General features: G+C 44.8%; 1 protein-coding gene across 1 annotated transcript in view; it reads right to left on the bottom strand.

Annotated features, from left to right (window-relative positions):
- The window catches only part of STIMATE (STIM activating enhancer), a 54,460-nt gene extending 40,032 nt beyond the window's left edge, over positions 1-14,428 (bottom strand). The window contains exon 1 of the mRNA XM_063426497.1: positions 13,938-14,428. Coding sequence (XP_063282567.1) covers positions 13,938-14,094 — 157 coding nt within the window. The 5' untranslated portion in view covers positions 14,095-14,428. The remainder of the gene's footprint in view (positions 1-13,937) is intronic.
- Between the last annotated feature and the right edge of the window lie 4,013 nt (positions 14,429-18,441).

Raw genomic sequence — 18,441 nt, 5'->3', positions numbered from 1 at the left:
GGGGATAAGAAAAGAACACTGTGGGACAGGGAAGAGGGGGATAAGAAAAGAACACTGTGGGACAGGGAAGAGGGGGATAAGAAAAGAACACTGTGGGACAGGGAAGAGGGGGATAAGAAAAGAACACTGTGGGACAGGGAAGAGAGGGATAAGAAAAGAACACTGTGGGACAGGGAAGAGAGGGATAAGAAAAGAACACTGTGGGACAGGGAAGAGGGTGATAAGAAAAGAACACTGTGGGACAGGGAAGAGGGGGATAAGAAAAGAACACTGTGGGACAGGGAAGAGGGGGATAAGAAAAGAACACTGTGGGACAGGGAAGAGGGGGATAAGAAAAGAACACTGTGGGACAGGGGAGGGGGGAGAAAAGAACACTGTGGGACAGGGGAGGGGGGAGAAAAGAACACTGTGGGACAGGGGAGGGGGGAGAAAAGAACACTGTGGGACAGGGGAGGGGGGAGAAAAGAACACTGTGGGACAGGGGAGGGGGGAGAAAAGAACACTGTGGGACAGGGGAGGGGGGAGAAAAGAACACTGTGGGACAGGGGAGGGGGGAGAAAAGAACACTGTGGGACAGGGGAGGGGGGAGAAAAGAACACTGTGGGACAGGGGAGGGGGGAGAAAAGAACACTGTGGGACAGGGGAGGGGGGAGAAAAGAACACTGTGGGACAGGGGAGGGGGGAGAAAAGAACACTGTGGGACAGGGGAGGGGGGAGAAAAGAACACTGTGGGACGGGGGGGGAGAAAAGAACACTGTGGGACAGGGGGGGGGAGAAAAGAACACTGTGGGACAGGGGAGGGGGGTGTGGTGACATACCACAGGGGGGAGAAAAGAACAATACGGGACGGGGGGGAGAAAAGAACAATACGGGACGGGGGGGAGAAGAGAACAATACGGGACGGGGGGGAGAAGAGAACAATACGGGACGGGGGGGAGAAGAGAACAATACGGGACGGGGGGGAGAAGAGAACAATACGGGACGGGGGGAGAAGAGAACAATACGGGACGGGGGGGAGAAGAGAACAATACGGGACGGGGGGGAGAAGAGAACAATACGGGACGGGGGGGAGAAGAGAACAATACGGGACGGGGGGAGAAGAGAACAATACGGGACGGGGGGAGAAGAGAACAATACGGGACAGGGGAGGGGGGGAGAAGAGAACAATACGGGACAGGGGAGGGGGGGAGAAGAGAACAATACGGGACAGGGGAGGGGGGGAGAAGAGAACAATACGGGACAGGGGAGGGGGGGAGAAGAGAACAATACGGGACAGGGGAGGGGGGGAGAAGAGAACAATACGGGACAGGGGAGGGGGGGAGAAGAGAACAATACGGGACAGGGGAGGGGGGGAGAAGAGAACAATACGGGACAGGGGAGGGGGGGAGAAGAGAACACTACGGGACAGGGGAGGGGGGGAGAAGAGAACACTACGGGACAGGGGAGGGGGGGAGAAGAGAACACTACGGGACAGGGGAGGGGGGGAGAAGAGAACACTACGGGACAGGGGAGGGGGGGAGAAGAGAACACTACGGGACAGGGGAGGGGGGGAGAAGAGAACACTACGGGACAGGGGAGGGGGGGAGAAGAGAACACTACGGGACAGGGGAGGGGGGGAGAAGAGAACACTACGGGACAGGGGAGGGGGGGAGAAGAGAACACTACGGGACGGGAGGGGGAGAAGAGAACACTACGGGACGGGAGGGGGAGAAGAGAACACTATGGGACGGGAGGGGGAGAAGAGAACACTATGGGACGGGAGGGGGAGAAGAGAACACTATGGGACGGGAGGGGGAGAAGAGAACACTATGGGACGGGAGGGGGAGAAGAGAACACTATGGGACGGGAGGGGGAGAAGAGAACACTATGGGACGGGAGGGGGAGAAGAGAACACTATGGGACGGGAGGGGGAGAAGAGAACACTATGGGACGGGAGGGGGAGAAGAGAACACTATGGGACGGGAGGGGGAGAAGAGAACACTATGGGACGGGAGGGGGAGAAGAGAACACTATGGGACGGGAGGGGGAGAAGAGAACACTATGGGACGGGAGGGGGAGAAGAGAACACTATGGGACGGGAGGGGGAGAAGAGAACACTATGGGACGGGAGGGGGAGAAGAGAACACTATGGGACGGGAGGGGGAGAAGAGAACACTATGGGACGGGAGGGGGAGAAGAGAACACTATGGGACGGGAGGGGGAGAAGAGAACACTATGGGACGGGAGGGGGAGAAGAGAACACTATGGGACGGGAGGGGGAGAAGAGAACACTATGGGACGGGAGGGGGAGAAGAGAACACTATGGGACGGGAGGGGGAGAAGAGAACACTATGGGACGGGAGGGGGAGAAGAGAACACTATGGGACGGGAGGGGGAGAAGAGAACACTATGGGACGGGAGGGGGAGAAGAGAACACTATGGGACGGGAGGGGGAGAAGAGAACACTATGGGACGGGAGGGGGAGAAGAGAACACTATGGGACAGGGGGACACCCAAATATACCTCTCCTGCCCAGACCTCTTCCCTGCCATTCTGCAACGTGCCACTGCTGGCCTTTCTTCCATCTCTGATTGGATGTCCTCCTGCTTTTTGAAACTCAATCTCTCTAAAACTGAACTTCTTGTCTTTCCTCCTACCAATAATGATCCTCCTCTCTCGCTCTCCCTTCAAGTTGGCAGTACCCAAATCAGCCCTTCCTTGCAAGTGCGCGGTCTTGGAGTTATATTTGATTCTGGCCTCACCTTTGAGCCTCACATCCAGTCTGTTAACAAAATCCTGCATAGCCTGCAACCACCCCTTTCTTACGCAAAATGCTACTAAGGAACTTGTCCATGCTCTAGTAATTTCTCGCATGAATTATTGCAACTCTCTCCTAATTGGTCTTCCCAGAAGTCGTATTGCCCCGTTTCAGTCTGTAATGAATGCTGCAGCTAGACTGATTTTCCTCTCCTGTCACACCTCTCCCCTCAGTCAGTCCTTACATTGGCTTCCTGTATCCTATAGGAGTCAATTCAAGGTACTAATCCACACCTATAAAGCACTGACTGATTCTAGCCCCTCCTAGTTCTCTTCACTGATCCGCAGGTATGGCCCTTCTCGGTCTCTCCGCTCTGCCCATGACCTTCTCCTGTCCGCTGCTCGCACCCGCACAGCCAACTCATGCTTGCAGATCTTCTTGCGGCTGGCTCCTTTCCTTTGGAATAGCCTGCCTACCAACATCAGGCTCTCCCCTAGTTTTCAATCATTTAAAAAGGTCCTCAAAACCCATCTTCTTAGGAAAGCTTATGGCCTCCCAGAGTAACCTCTATCTCACATACCTGTCCCTTGCTCTCGCCTATAGAGCAGCACTCTATTCTCTCCTCCAGCTCTGCTTCACTCCCACCTTATTTGACTGCTATCTCTTGTCCTATTGTGTTTTACACCCCACCTCCTATAGACTGTAAGCTTGTTTGAGCAGGGCCCTCTTCAATCAATCGTTCCTGTAAGTTTTTGTAATTGTCTCATTTATTGTTAAATCTCCCCCTCTGATAATATTGTAAAGCGCTATGGAATAAATTGGCGCCATATAAATACCAGTCGTAATAATAATAATAATACTACATTAAACACTGCTCACAAATACAGCCCAGCCAAGGATGGGCAAAAGATAAATTCCCTGCTGGCATAGCAGATGGGGATCTACCTTTTGGCCACTCTTTCACAAGAGGAGGGGTTCAAAAAACTTTCTTGCACAAGGGCCCTCAGTACATTAGTTCCAGCACTGCTGTAAGGTTATTATGAGATATCTAGTTCACAACATCTGGAGTGCCAAAGGTTGCCTACCACTGAGCTCTAGCTTAACCTGGCTATTTACAAAAGTTTTTTCAGCAAATTTGTATTTTATGTCCCCTCTCAAGCAGTATTATGGCTGCCTGGTGCTGCCATAAACCAATCCTTGTCAGCTTGACCACTGGCAAAAAATAAATGTGCATAACGAAATATAAAAATGTAACTTCCTTAAAAACATTATTATTGTTTTTAATCTCCAATAAAACTAAAAAAAATACCTGCTGCCCCCTTAATAAAACTGCAATACTAATTTAATTCAAACCTGATTTTAACAGTTAATGTTATTAAAAGCCAAATTCTAAATGAAAAGCAACTTCTAACCTTACACTTTCATGCAGAGTGATTGTATGCCTTTACAGTCAGTGAAGTACTGCAATCTTAGTGATTGTTTCGCAAAGCAACCACAGTGCAAGGGATCAACTGGTGTGTACTGATGGAACACACTTGTAAGACATACTAGCAATAACCTTGTACAGAGGGTTCCACCAGCCCTGAGGCTTCATTCTGCTGAGGAAATATGTCACAAAGATCAGATCCTTGGAACAGCTTCAGATCTGGTATTGCTCTATTCAGGCTTGACATTGACAATGCTGTCCTATGAAAATGACCATGCAATGGCTGTAGCATAGTGCCAAAGAGATGCCTGGGATGGCCTCAGGGGTGGGTTGGGGCCTGTATACTGTTGTTGAAACATCTACCAATAAGCCAGATCTGATAGCTAAAGCAGTTTATATACAGCTGTCATTAAAGCCATTAGTGGCATCACCGTACACTAACACGGCAGTTGTCACCAAAGAGTTAAATATATGGCGTGGAAACAGTGTATCTGGAATGCCTGGGTGACATTTATCAAGAAGCAGTAAAAATATAGAAAGAGTATTGTCCTTATCTGGTTTTCTGCATTGTTGAATCACTTTTGATAAGGGTCATTACAACCCAATATAAGATAAGAAAACTAGTATGAACACTGCTTATGTCACTTAATCTGTCAACAGTTATTGATATATATATTTTTTTTTAATCTCTCACAACATCAGAATTAAAAGTGGTGGAGAACCCAGTGCATGCATCATTTTAATGCTCTCCTGCTGCTCCCCATAAACACGAAGGTAAGACCCTGAATTTAGCGTTCCAACACACTGTTCATATCTACCATTTTTACAGATACTGGATAGTAAATCGTGAATAGTAAAAGAGAGAGAACTGAGGGTTATTTATCAAACCGCTAACAGCAGTGAAATGAAAGCCAAATACCAACACGTGGTCTTAAATAGTCATGTTGTTACAGGTTATAGATTCTTTCCAATTTAACTAATGTTGCAATTTGGTTTTCTGTGCTCTATAATTTGACATTAATTAAACGTTTTCAAGCAAGCCTTTCAAATTAGAACAGGTCTGACATGGAGAGTCCAGAGCTCATGATACTAGCTGGCATACAAAAAACAATATGCAATGCTACATTTTGATAGTAGCAATAAATCACCGGTACATTACCAAAACAAAATATATACCATAAGGCATCAAACATCACCCATACCGCAGCAATATATCATTCTTCAAACACATGATAACTACATTAATATTGGTCATAAATTATATTATGAAACCATAAAGCTTTAAGTGCATTATTATGATTTGTTCTAATTCATTTTTAAAAAAGTGTATTTTTTTTTTTAAAACTTGGTATATTCCTTTAACAAGTAATAACCATAATAGTGGCCACAAGTACTATTTAACAACCTTTATCTAATCTACTGTGATTACACTGCTACTTGTTCTTTTGTGTTACAGCAATTTTCCTTCCACTACCAGTCCGATATCAATTTACAATAACAACACACAATAACTATGAAACTAACAGAAATATATATTCATAAACATTAATTTCACAACACACAACACTTATTGTATAAATAATACTAACTGGGTTTTTCACTAAAGTGAGAATTCAAATTGAATTTCAGATTTAAGGCCCAAATAGCTGAAATGGAAAAATTATCTAATTCAGCCACATTACCAGTTCAGCTATTTTGGCCTTAAATTTGAAATTCTGTAGTAGTAGTAGTAGTAGTAGTAGTAGTAGAAACCCCTTTTGTGCTTCTACGCCCATGACCAAATGCAAAAAAAGAACACGAGAAAAAAAGACTTAAAAATTGACAATATCGTCACCGGAGTCACTAAAGCTTTGTCCCTCCAGTCTTAGCACTGTAATCATTGCCTTGTCAGCGTTTCTATTGGTGCCTAGTAACACCTGTAGTGGCAGTCATTCAGACGGCCACTAGGGGTGCTTTCTAGTCATAGCATTCAGCATTTCCACCCTCTGCATGGAGACACTGACGTTTACCATAGAGATGCACTTATTCAATGCATGCTGATTGGCGCAAAGCTGTGTTTTGTATAGTGTTCCTTTAAAACCTTACCTCATTTCCTTTGCCCCGCAGCCTGATCCTAATTAGCCGACGTAATTCCCCCTTGCTGGTTGGGGGGATGTCAGGGAGGATAGACTGTGGAGATGACAGGGGCAGCACTAAAGAGGTGAGCAGACTGCCATTGGCCGTCTGGCCTCAGCATGCTAGCATCAGACGCCAAAATTGGGCATAAATGACATTGGCCAGCCTGATGACTTACGCCGAAGGAGTAACACCTCTGGCCGCAAAGGGGTTAATCTCTGTATGTGCAGCATTTCAAAGGAAAACACTGCACATAAAAGACTCCAGGTAGACCACTTTGAATGAATGAAAAGATCTTGGTGCTTGGAGTAACTTGTATAGTCTGAAATTAATTTTGAATTCTCACTTTAGTGTATAACCCTGTAAGAAAGTAACATAATGGAAAGTAAAATCTGCACAGATTTCTAAAAAAAAACTTTTAAGGAAATTCGCATAAACACCATGCTGATTAAATCTGTCACTATCAGGATGACATATCAGAATAGCAGTGAAAATAATTTAAATATGATATAGATTTCTTTCCAATAACAGTATACCTATGCTGGAGGGCATACTTTGATAAACACTTCACTCTAATTTCTTAAAGGGACATGCATCACTGAGAAAACTGTCTCATTCAAAATCTATAACTTTGAATGAGACAATTGCCTCACTCTACAGGTTGAAAAAAAGCAGGTAGATGGCTTTTCCATATATACCGGCTTCTTTTTTTCCTATGCTTTCCAAACCCACTCCATGATGGACACTGATTTATAACCAATTAATATCCTATCAGTAGGAATGCTTTAAAAGTACATGCCCAACAGATTTACACATGTACAGTTGGAAGAGCTGTTCTTATTGCAGCATCTGACTGGGGAACAGAAAGGGAGTCTGATCAGTGTGATTATACAGACCAAGCATGTGTTGGGTTTCTCTCTCTCTCTCTCAAGGATGGCCTGTTTCTGTCATTAGTGGACTGGTCTTAAGTGGTCTTAAATGGAGCTGGGGCGAGAGGCTGAAAAAAACTTCCCTAGATGAGAGGTGTGGCCAACAAGGTAATCTGACCAAGTTTATAGTAAATTTATCAATGTTTATTATACACTTTTGAAAGCCTTTTTTGCTTTATTTTGGTTTGTAGATTTGTTTAAAAGGGTTTGCTTGCTGATTTTTTAAAAATAATTGTCAAGTGATGTCCCTTGAAATAAATATTTAAACTTGCCCTTACCTATTCTGACACACAGAAAGGAAGCAGAGAACATAGTTTATTACACAGTTATCATGAGTTATGTCAATGCAACAAATAAGTATGACAGGAAGAGCATGGACTAGAAAGTGTAGAAGTGTAGCTTGACACCTTCTAGGGTCTTTGCATATTTTGCTAAAGCCCCGGTGGTGACATTGCTGCTTGGCTTGTGGTGGCTCAGGGGTGCGGGAGAAGGTTTATTTGGCTACCTGAACCTGTCCCTCATGGCTGCTGCCAACTTGTGCCAGTTGTTGTGTCCATGATGTCTACAGGGGATTCCACTAGACCGCGGGAGTCTCCATAGACAAAGCTATTTCTCCTTGGCCATAACCAGGGATGACTGGGTGCTTAACCGAATTAGTTTCGCCTTTTTGTCAACTTTAGGAAAATACTTAAGACAAAGTAGTCCCTACTTAGCTTGTATCTTTTGACCGCTTTGGAATTTCAGGGAAATTTAAACTGTCTTTATGAGCATTTCATAAAGATTTTATCTTTATAAAATGCTCTTTTGGAGGGGAAAGGGGATGTTACAAGAGACACAATATATAGCATATGCAATTGCCAAACCAATAAATCGGTAGCAATGAAGGTTGAGAAAGGTACAACAACATGGGAAGCAGAAGTTTTCAAAATGCCTCCCACTTGGTAAGAAGCAATCCATTCTAATGTTTTAACAAGAATGCAGCATACGGGATACAAGGCTATGAAGAAGAGCAAAAGCCCACGCAGACTATTGGAAAACCAAGACAATGACAAAATAACAGCTCCAAACCAGGTACAGCCCAAGCAAAGGAACCAGGTCCTTCTCTTTGTGACAGCAAGGCAGCAACACAAACTATCCAATACATCATGTAGGAACTGGCCCCAGTGAACAGGTTTCATCTACCAATGAAAGTATAGTGTTAAGAACACCATCTAGCCCCCCCCCCCCCCTGCACCCCTAAATATAGCAAAAGCTTACCTTTTTTGCAGTCTGCTGCTGCCTGCTCTGTTCCTGATCTGCCTGTTTTGCTTGGCTGACATCATCAGAAGTGGTGGACTGATCTAATCATGATGATTTCACACTGTATTAGCTGAGACTGTCAAGGATGCAGATCGGGGTCAGAGCCAGCACAAGCCAAACACAGCCCTGGTCAATCAGCATCTCCTTGAATCAATGCATCTCTATGAGGAAAGTTTAGCGTCTCCATGCAGAGGGTGGAGACACTGATTGGCAGTGCAGCACTGACCCAGGAAGCACCTCTAATAGCCATCTGAGTGTCCGCCAGTGGAGGTGTTCCTAGGCTGTAATGTAAACATTGCATTTTCTCTGAAAACAGTGTTTATTGCAAAAAGCAGGGAATGGTTATACTTACCAGAACAAATACAATAAGCTGTAGTTGTTCCGGTGACTACAGAGTTCCTTTAAAAATAAAATAACGGCAAGGCTTAAAAAAAAACAAAGTGGCTGATGCTGACTTTAACTCACTTTAATCAGGCTGGTTCAGTCAAAGCACACTGCTGTAAACTATTTGCCAATAGCTTAATATAGAACAGGTTTTATTCTTTGCAGAGGAAACTAGAAGTAAACCTCAGTGTTTTTTCTTCTTCTTCATTGTTTGGTTTTACCGTTCAGTGCACACAACAGGCTTACGTGCACACTTACAGTGAGTTCCCGAAATGTTATGTATTATTATTATTATTATTATTATTGCCATTTATATAGCGCCAACAGATTCCGTAGCGCTTTACAATATTTTGAGAGGGGGGGATGCAACAATAAATAAGACAATTACAAGAAAACTTACAGGAATAATAGGTTGAAGAGGACCCTGCTCAAATGAGCTTACAGTCTATAGGAGGTGGGGTATTAGAAACATTAGGATAGGAAATATCAAGTAGGAGTGAAGCAGAGCTGGAGGAGAGAGCAAAGCACTATCCCATAGGAGAGCAAGAGACAGGTATGTAAGGGAGAGATTACTCTGGGAGGCCATACGCTTTCCTGAAGAGATGGGATTTAAGGCCCTTCTTAAATGATTGAAGACTAGGGGAGAGTCTGATGGCAGTAGGCAAGTTATTCCATAGGAGAGGAGCCGCCCGTGAGAAGTCCTGCAAGCGTGAGTTGGCCGTACGGGTGCGAGCAGTGGTCAGGAGGTGGTCGCGGGCAGAGCGGAGGGTACGAGGAGGGGCATACCTCTGGATCAGTGAAGAGATATAAGAGGGGTTGGAATTGTTCAGTGCTTTAAATGTATGGGTTAGCACTTTGAATTGACTCCTATAGGATACAGGGAGCCAATGTAAGGACTGGCAGAGGGGCGAGGTGTGAGAGGACCGACTGGATAGGAAAATCAGTCTAGCTGCAGCATTCATTACAGACTGTAGCGGGGCAGTACGGCTTTTGGGGAGACCAATCAGGAGAGGGTTACAGTAATCCATGCGGGAAATTACTAGAGCATGGACAAGCTCCTTGGTAGCATCTTGCGTAAGAAAGGGGCGGATGCGGGCTATGTTTTTGAGTTGGAACCTACAGGACTTGGCAACAAACTGGATGTGAGACTCAAAGGTGAGACCAGAGTCAAATATGACGCCAAGACAGCGCGCTTGTAGGGATGGACTTATGTGGATATCACTGACTTGAAGGGAGAGTGAGAGAGGAGGATCAGTATTAGGAGGAGGAAAGACAAGGAGTTCAGTTTTAGAGAGGTTAAGTTTGAGAAAGCGTGACGACATCCAGTCAGAGATGGAAGAGAGGCAAGCAGTGACACGTTGCAGGACGGCCGGGGAGAGGTCCGGTGAGGAGAGGTATATCTGAGTGTCATCAGCGTACAGGTGGTAGTTGAATCCAAAAGAGGCAATAAGTTTTCCAAGAGAGGCAGTATAAAGAGAAAATAGAAGGGGACCAAGGACAGAGCCTTGGGGAACTCCAACCGAGACAGGGCGAGGGGAGGAGGTATCCTTGGAAAAGGAGACACTAAATGAGCGTTGGGAGCGATAGGAGGAAAACCAAGAGAGGACAGAGTCACAGAGACCGAGTGATTGAAGAGTTTGAAGGAGGAGAGAATGATCAACTGTGTCAAAGGCAGCAGAGAGGTCAAGGAGAATTAATATGGAGTAGTGACCTTTGGATTTAGCGGAGATTAGGTCATTAGTCACTTTGATAAGAGCGGTCTCAGTAGAGTGGAGAGGGCGGAAGCCAGACTGAAGAGGGTCAAGGAGAGAGTTGGAATTAAGGAAGTGAGACACACGGGTAAAGACAAGTCTTTCCAAAAGCTTTGATGAGTAAGGGAGCAGGGATATGGGACGATAGTTCAAGGGGGAGGACGGGTCAAGAGATGGTTTTTTCAGGATAGGTATTACAGTGGCATGTTTAAGGTCAGCAGGAACAGTGCCAGAAGAGAGAGAGCAGTTAAAGATGTGTGTTAGGATAGGCACAAGACAAGGGGAGAGAGATCTGATGAGGTGAGATGGGACAGGATCAAGTGGGCAAGTGGTGGGGCGAGAGGAATGGAGAAGTGCAGCCACCTCTTGTTCAGTAGCTGGGGAGAAAGTCTGAAGGGTAGGGAAAGCATGATTTATGTGTGGTTGAGAAAGAGAACGGCAAGGAGGGGAGAATTGTTTCCTTAGCTGTGCAATCTTGTCAGTAAAGTAATATGCAAAGCTATCAGCTGTAAGGTTAGTTTGGGGGGTGGCCACAGCAGGGCGGAGAAGGGAATTAAAAGTGTCAAAGAGACGTCTGGGATTGCGGGAGCATGAACTAATGAGAGAGGAAAAGTAGGACTGTTTGGCGAGGGCAAGGGCTGCGCTGTACGAAAGCAACATGAATCTATAATGAAGATAGTCTGCCTGGGTGCGGGACTTCCTCCAGGAGCGTTCAGCACAGCGGGAGCAACTCTGCAGATAGCGTGTTGATTTATTATGCCAAGGTTGGGGTCGTGTTCTCCTCGTGGTGCATGTTTGGAGTGGGGCTGCAGTGTTCAAGGCAGATGTGAGGGTAGTGTTATATGTGGAGATGGCCAGTGAGGGACAGGAGAGGGAAGGGATGGATAGCAGTTGTGAATCAATGTCAGCCGACAGCTGCTGGAGGTCAATAGAGTTAAGGTTCCTCCTGAGCTGAGGGGGGTTAGGCTGAGGTTTTTGGGTGAGGGGTTAATTGAGAGCAAACGATAAGAGGTGGTGATCAGAGAGAGGAAATGGAGTATTGCAGATAATAGATAATGTACATGAATAGGAGAAAATAAGGTCGAGGGTATTGCCAGCTACATGAGTGGGAGAATTAGCCCACTGCAATAGTCCAAGGGAGGAAGTAATTGAAAGTAGTTTAGAGGCTGCTGGGGTTAAAGGTGGGTTAATGGGAATATTGAAGTCTCCAAGAATTAGGGATGGAATGTTGGAAGAGAGGATGTAGAGCCTGAAGCAGCCCTAAAATACATTGATCATTCAGGAAGTCAATGTATGCTTATATAACCAAATTTTAATGAGGTACTACACACATATTAGCTTGTATAAGAGAACACTGAAGAAGTAAAGTAAAATGTACTTTAAGAATATGTGCTGTATCTGAAGATACAGCAGTGATCCATTAGGAACAAGAAAGGTTATATTACCATAACAAATAACTTGTGTGGCACAGGCAGCAGCTCAAATTTCTATGTCCTAAATAATTAAATTACCTTAGGAATAATATTAAAATGACATGTGCACTTCCCTCACCAACCTGCATCAAATTCCTAAACAAGCCAATATTTTGACATCATTTACATTGCATAAATACTCAGAGTTAATGGCTATGGTCACTCAGAATGAAAGATGACTCGGGAAACCTTGGAGTTTCCATCCAGCTGTGACAACTCAGCAAAGAGCTGCTGCGCCTTACCTAACAAGCAAACACCAGCTGCTTCTATACAAGGGCAACTTGTGAGAAAAATATTTTAGCTCAAATACAAACATTAACACCTAACAAATCGAACCACTGCATTCCAGCAAAAGGTACTAGTCAAGAAAAAAATGGCAGGAGCGGCCATGTGAAAAAATTTAATCTCTAAAGGGTTTCAAAATGTACAGGCGCATTTGTGCCTAATGCAGTAGAAATTCAACATCCTCTTTTGGATCTCAGCAAGAGAACCTTTATGTTCTTATTTAATAATAATAATAAAAAAAAAAAAAAAAAACACTATAGGCACCCAGACTACTTCAGCTCATTGAAGCTGTCTAGGTGCAATGTCCCTGTCCCTCTTAGTCCTGCAATGTAAACCAATGCAGTTTTAGAGAAACTGCAATAATTTCCTTGCTTGACTAAGACTGGCACTAGAGGCACTTCCTGGGGGTTAAGCGGCTTTTGGTCTGTAGCACATTAATAAAATAAATTGCTTAAGTGTGCAAGCTACATAAAAGTCAACAATCAGTAGCATTGCATTTGACTGCCAATATCTTTACCCAACTGTAATAATCTTACTTGCCTCTTTCCATTGAAACACATAAAAAAGAAGTACAAATAATATTTACTGTACTGTATATCCATGATCTAAACATTCTAAGGCACATCTATAAGTAAGGATGATGGATTTTATTTTGTAAACAATCCTAAAAAATTTGGAAGACATAGAGGATCCTTCAAAACAGAATTTTACACACAGCAGTGCAATATCTAATCAAAAGCTACAAAAAGAATTAAACACAGATTTTATAAATATATGCATATGCACACACACAACGGATTTTGCCTTCGTAAAATAATTTTCCTGCACCCATCATCAGTTGAGTCTATGCAAACGTTTTACGAACATATCTGCAGTTTTGAAAGACACTTGATATTACACATTAAGGCTTATTCAGTAAATACATAACTGTAGCAATTTAAAATCCAAACTGCAAAGCGAATTTGAAAAGAAAAAAAAAATACAAATATTAAACTATAGCCTCATCTTCCCTTATATTACCCCAAGTTTTACAATTTAGAAATAAATTCAGAATTTAGTAAATAACTCAGTAGATTTCTATAGCCCACTTGGCATTTTGCCCCCAGGTTGTAGCAGCCCAACATGCAGCTCAAATACATATTTCCCCCCGCAAACATTTCACATAGAACACCTGGCAACTCTTAGAACACTCTGTTCTCTCAGTAATTAGTCATATGCCAGGTATCAGTATTGTTAAGATATTTTCAGACTCTCTACCCCCCCCCCCCCCCCCAGTCTATGTTTATACTGGGGTGTCAGCTCCATCATGCTTCCCTACACACCTATCACTACATGCCATGCTGCCCGTAGTATGCAGCATTCAGATGGTGCGTGTCTGGGTGACTTTATATTACAGACGAATTCGGTCCCCCATAAAGCATATGAATGCTACATACCACGGGCAGCCCTTTTCCTGTGCCGTCCAGCACTATGTGTATGTGATCGGTGAGCTCCCCCCCATTGGGTGTATACGATGTATGTGCAGCACGGTGTACTCACACATTAGGATGCTGAAAGCCATGACAGCCAGCAGGCCCTGCAGGAAGATGCCGAAGCTCTCCATCATGGCCCCATTCCCGCAGCCGGGAGAGGAGCGGCCGGAGGCAGGCGGGGGAGAGCCGGAGCTCAGGCTCCTGTTCACGGTGCTGGGCCCCATGGCTCAGAGACCCGGTCACTGGGCCCCGAGCCAGCCCAAAGCCGGTCACCGCGGCAACCAGGCGGACGGTAGCCGGGAAGGTTCGGGCCGTGACGTCACGCTGGTGCCTGAAAATGGGCGGCGAACATGTGACACGTCAGACAGCCGGGGGGGTTGAGATCCATGCTGTATATCCAGCATTACAGGGAGAGCGCTATTAAACTGACTTACACTGACTGCCTCTTACTATTGTGTGGGGCAGGCTATACCTAGCTATCAACTGCTCCTATTTAGGAGAGAAAGTCCCTGTTTTGGGGTCCAAATCCCTCTGTTTTCTAGCCCCATGTCCCCTTTTTCTAGGAGTTCCATATCCTTGGTGTGTCTGAGTGTATAACCGAATAATAATGCTCCCAGGAGAGTCTTTAACCCCTGAAGGACACATGACATGTGTGACGTAATGATTCCCTTTTATTCCAGAAGTTTGGTTCTTAAGGGGTTAAATTACAGCAGAGCAGATATCAGCATGTGTAAATAAGATACATTGTTCTTGCTCTAAATTATATTTTAGTTGCAGCAATTTTTTTTTTTTATAATAATTAATCTAAAATGACTCAACAGCTCCACTCCTGGACAAGGCCAGCCTTAGGGGTGTGCAAGCTGTGCGGCAGCACAAGGTGCCATGGCAGAAGGGGCGCTGGTCAGCCGTCATAGCCAGCATATGCAGGGGCCGGCAATGCAGTGGCAGAATTTCGAAAACCGGCCCCAAATATGGGGGGTGACGGTGGAGCTAAACATGGGGAGGTGCTAAACACATGGCAGGATAGGGCTAAATGGGCACCAGGGCAGTGCTAAACACAGACTGAACACGCTGCATGGTTGCCGCTAAACACTGCTTACCCAACAACTGGTCACCAGGGACTGCAGTGCCCCTGCTCCCTCCCCCAGTGCCCATAATGGAAATAGGTACCTTTCTGTGTGTGACTGTCACCGCGTGTATGACTCTCTGCCTGTGATTGAGGGTGTGTTTGATTGTCTGCCTGTGACTGTATGTGTTTCTGTGACTGTAACTGAGTGGCTGTGCGTGTGTGGGTATCACTGTCTGCCTGTGACTACAGGGAGTGCAGAATTATTAGGCAAATGAGTATTTTGACCACATCATCCTCTTTATGCATGTTGTCTTACTCCAAGCTGTATAGGCTCGAAAGCCTACTACCAATTAAGCATATTAGGTGATGTGCATCTCTGTAATGAGAAGGGGTGTGGTCTAATGACATCAACACCCTATATCAGGTGTGCATAATTATTAGGCAACTTCCTTTCCTTTGGCAAAATGGGTCAAAAGAAGGAATTGACAGGCTCAGAAAAGTCAAAAATAGTGAGATATCTTGCAGAGGGATGCAGCACTCTTAAAATTGCAAAGCTTCTGAAGCATGATCATCGAACAATCAAGCGTTTCATTCAAAATAGTCAACAGGGTCGCAAGAAGCGTGTGGAGAAACCAAAATAACTGCCCATGAACTGAGAAAAGTCAAGCGTGCAGCTGCCAAGATGCCACTTGCCACCAGTTTGGCCATATTTCAGAGCTGCAACATCACTGGAGTGCCCAAAAGCACAAGGTGTGCAATACTCAGAGACATGGCCAAGGTAAGAAAGGCTGAAAGACGACCACCACTGAACAAGACACACAAGCTGAAACGTCAAGACTGGGCCAAGAAATATCTCAAGACTGATTTTTCTAAGGTTTTATGGACTGATGAAATGAGAGTGAGTCTTGATGGGCCAGGTGGATGGGCCCGTGGCTGGATTGGTAAAGGGCAGAGAGCTCCAGTCTGACTCAGACGCCAGCAAGGTGGAGGTGGAGTACTGGTTTGGGCTGGTATCATCAAAAATGAGCTTGTGGGGCCTTTTCAGGTTGAGGATGGAGTCAAGCTCAACTCCCAGTCCTACTGCCAGTTTCTGAAAGACACCTTCTTCAAGCAGTGGTACAGGAAGAAGTCTGCATCCTTCAAGAAAAACACGATTTTCATGCAGGACAATGCTCCATCACACGCGTCCAAGTACTCCACAGCGTGGCTGGCAAGAAAGGGTATAAAAGAAGAAAATCTAATGACATTGATACCGGAGAAACTGACGGAAGCCAAGCACAGAGAGATGGACACAGGTTTCTTCAGGAAGGAAGAGATTCTTTATTGGATCACCGATCGGGACTCAGAGGGACTAATGTCACCAAAATACAGCAAGTTCTGAGCCCCGGACAATAGTGCAGGCTCCTTATATAGGCACATAACTCCTCCCATATTAAGCTCCACCCACACATTCTCTTGACCAATCAATACAAATAAGAATTAACTTCCTGCTTGACCGCATGGCCTGTCCAGCAGAATGGAGGAGGGGAATACTACATCCTGTATTCTTGCACATGCTCCGTACACTACTGATCGTATCTTGCCTCGTGCAACCAACTGATCGATACGTCAGCATATGCACGTACACATGCCACGTGGTAATCTCGGCCTACTAAATTTATTTTTATCGAGATTCCACCACATTCCCCCCTTTGATGCCTCTTGATATTTCACAATTACTTGAGGCATCACTTAACCTTAGTTTGCATACACCGCAGGTTACCTTGAACCAGACCAGACTTATCTTATGATGTGAATCTTCAACACTCATCTTCCTGCATTGGTTCTCCCTGATCTAGAGCCTTATATTTATATATTGCCATTATCTGTGCAGCAGCCTTCCTCTCTGCTATATTTTCTATCAGGCTTTGCACAGACCTAACTACTAAGGGTATAAGACACGGCAGGAGTAGACACAACATTAAAATCAGTAGGACTCCACCTACCACTGCCTTAAGCCCTCCAAACCACTCATACCAGCTACCAAACCAACTACTTGGATTGTACCCTTTCCATACCTGAGTAGGCACATGCGCTAGTTTAACCATATGGCTAGTAAGCTCAGCTATTGCTTGTCCTTCGTCATCTATTTGAAGACAGCAATTGCTCAGGTTAAACTTCCCACATACACCTCCCTCTACTGCCAAAAGGTAATCCAAGGCTAATCTATTTTGGTAGACTGCTGTCCTCATCCTGGTATTATGCTTCGCTAGAAGATTGAGCGCTTGTGATGTCTCGTTAGTAATAATCTCAACCACCGCCTGTAATCGTATAATACGGTTAAGCATATAAATAGGGGTTCTATAACCAAAGGTACCATCTTCTGCCCACGTGGCTGGCCCATAATAATCTATAATACGCTGGGGAGGCCATTCATTATCTTCCCAGGCGCCTATTTCTATGGGTCCCCTTTTCTTCCTATGATTCACATCATACACTTTAACACCTAAAGTCTCACCTGTTTCAATAGGTAACAAGAAGAAGGATGGTTTGAGCATACCCAACACACATGCCCCTTCCCAGTCCTGTGGCAACTCCGAATAGGCTTTCTTACCACAGATCCAGTACAAATTTGCTGGGGCTCTCCAGGTAGATGTGATGGATAGATCAAACCACACATCCTTTAAATTGGCGTATCTAGCAAACGGGTTAGATGGTTCTGAGACATTTGAAGCCGACCACCAAGTTGTATTCTTTGTATCATCATCATAAGCTTTTTGCCCTAGACAAGTTAATTCTCCTACAGAAGTATTATACATCATTCCTTTCCTTGCTATGCAAACATAACCTATGATGGAGGTCTTTAATCTCCACTCAGATTTACCTCTAACACTCATATGATAATCGGCTTGTGTAGATATTAATTGGTCAACTGCCTCAGAACCGGACATTACCTCCTTTGCTTCCCAAGGCCATTGGTCTCCCATGTTAGTACCTCCACACACATAGCAGTTGGTAACATTAAGACTACCGGCAATACTTTCGGCTAAATCAATGAACAGGTTTTTAGCATTATGGGGGATCTTATTATCTATACTCATCTCTTCATAAAAGGAATGGTATACTTGATGAGTTTGGGAGGATACCGTATCAGTCTCTATCCCTATAAACAATACTGTCCCAGGATCTAAACCCGTCCCATATATTTGAAACCCAAATAAATTACCATATGTATCTAAGAACTTGTCGGGGTTATTTATAAGTATATGGACTGGATTGCATTCCATAGACTTACAATATGGTCTGGTAGGCAACTTAGTCACTATCATGTCCTTGTCTACTGTCTGTCCCCAAGTTGCCCACCCCACACAAGACCAATATGGGCAAAAGTTATAATCTCTATTTGGGCATCTAGGACTCACATATTTATTTTTACTACTGGGACAAATATATTTATCGTTAGACCCATACGTCCTCTCCCATCTAAGATCCCCACATACATTCCACGGCTTTCTACCACTTG

This window comes from Pelobates fuscus, chromosome 7, assembly GCF_036172605.1.
Source record: "Pelobates fuscus isolate aPelFus1 chromosome 7, aPelFus1.pri, whole genome shotgun sequence".
Classification (NCBI taxonomy): Eukaryota; Metazoa; Chordata; class Amphibia; order Anura; family Pelobatidae; genus Pelobates; species Pelobates fuscus.
The sequence above is the reverse complement of the archived record's forward strand: the minus strand, read 5'-3'. Positions and strand labels throughout refer to the sequence as shown.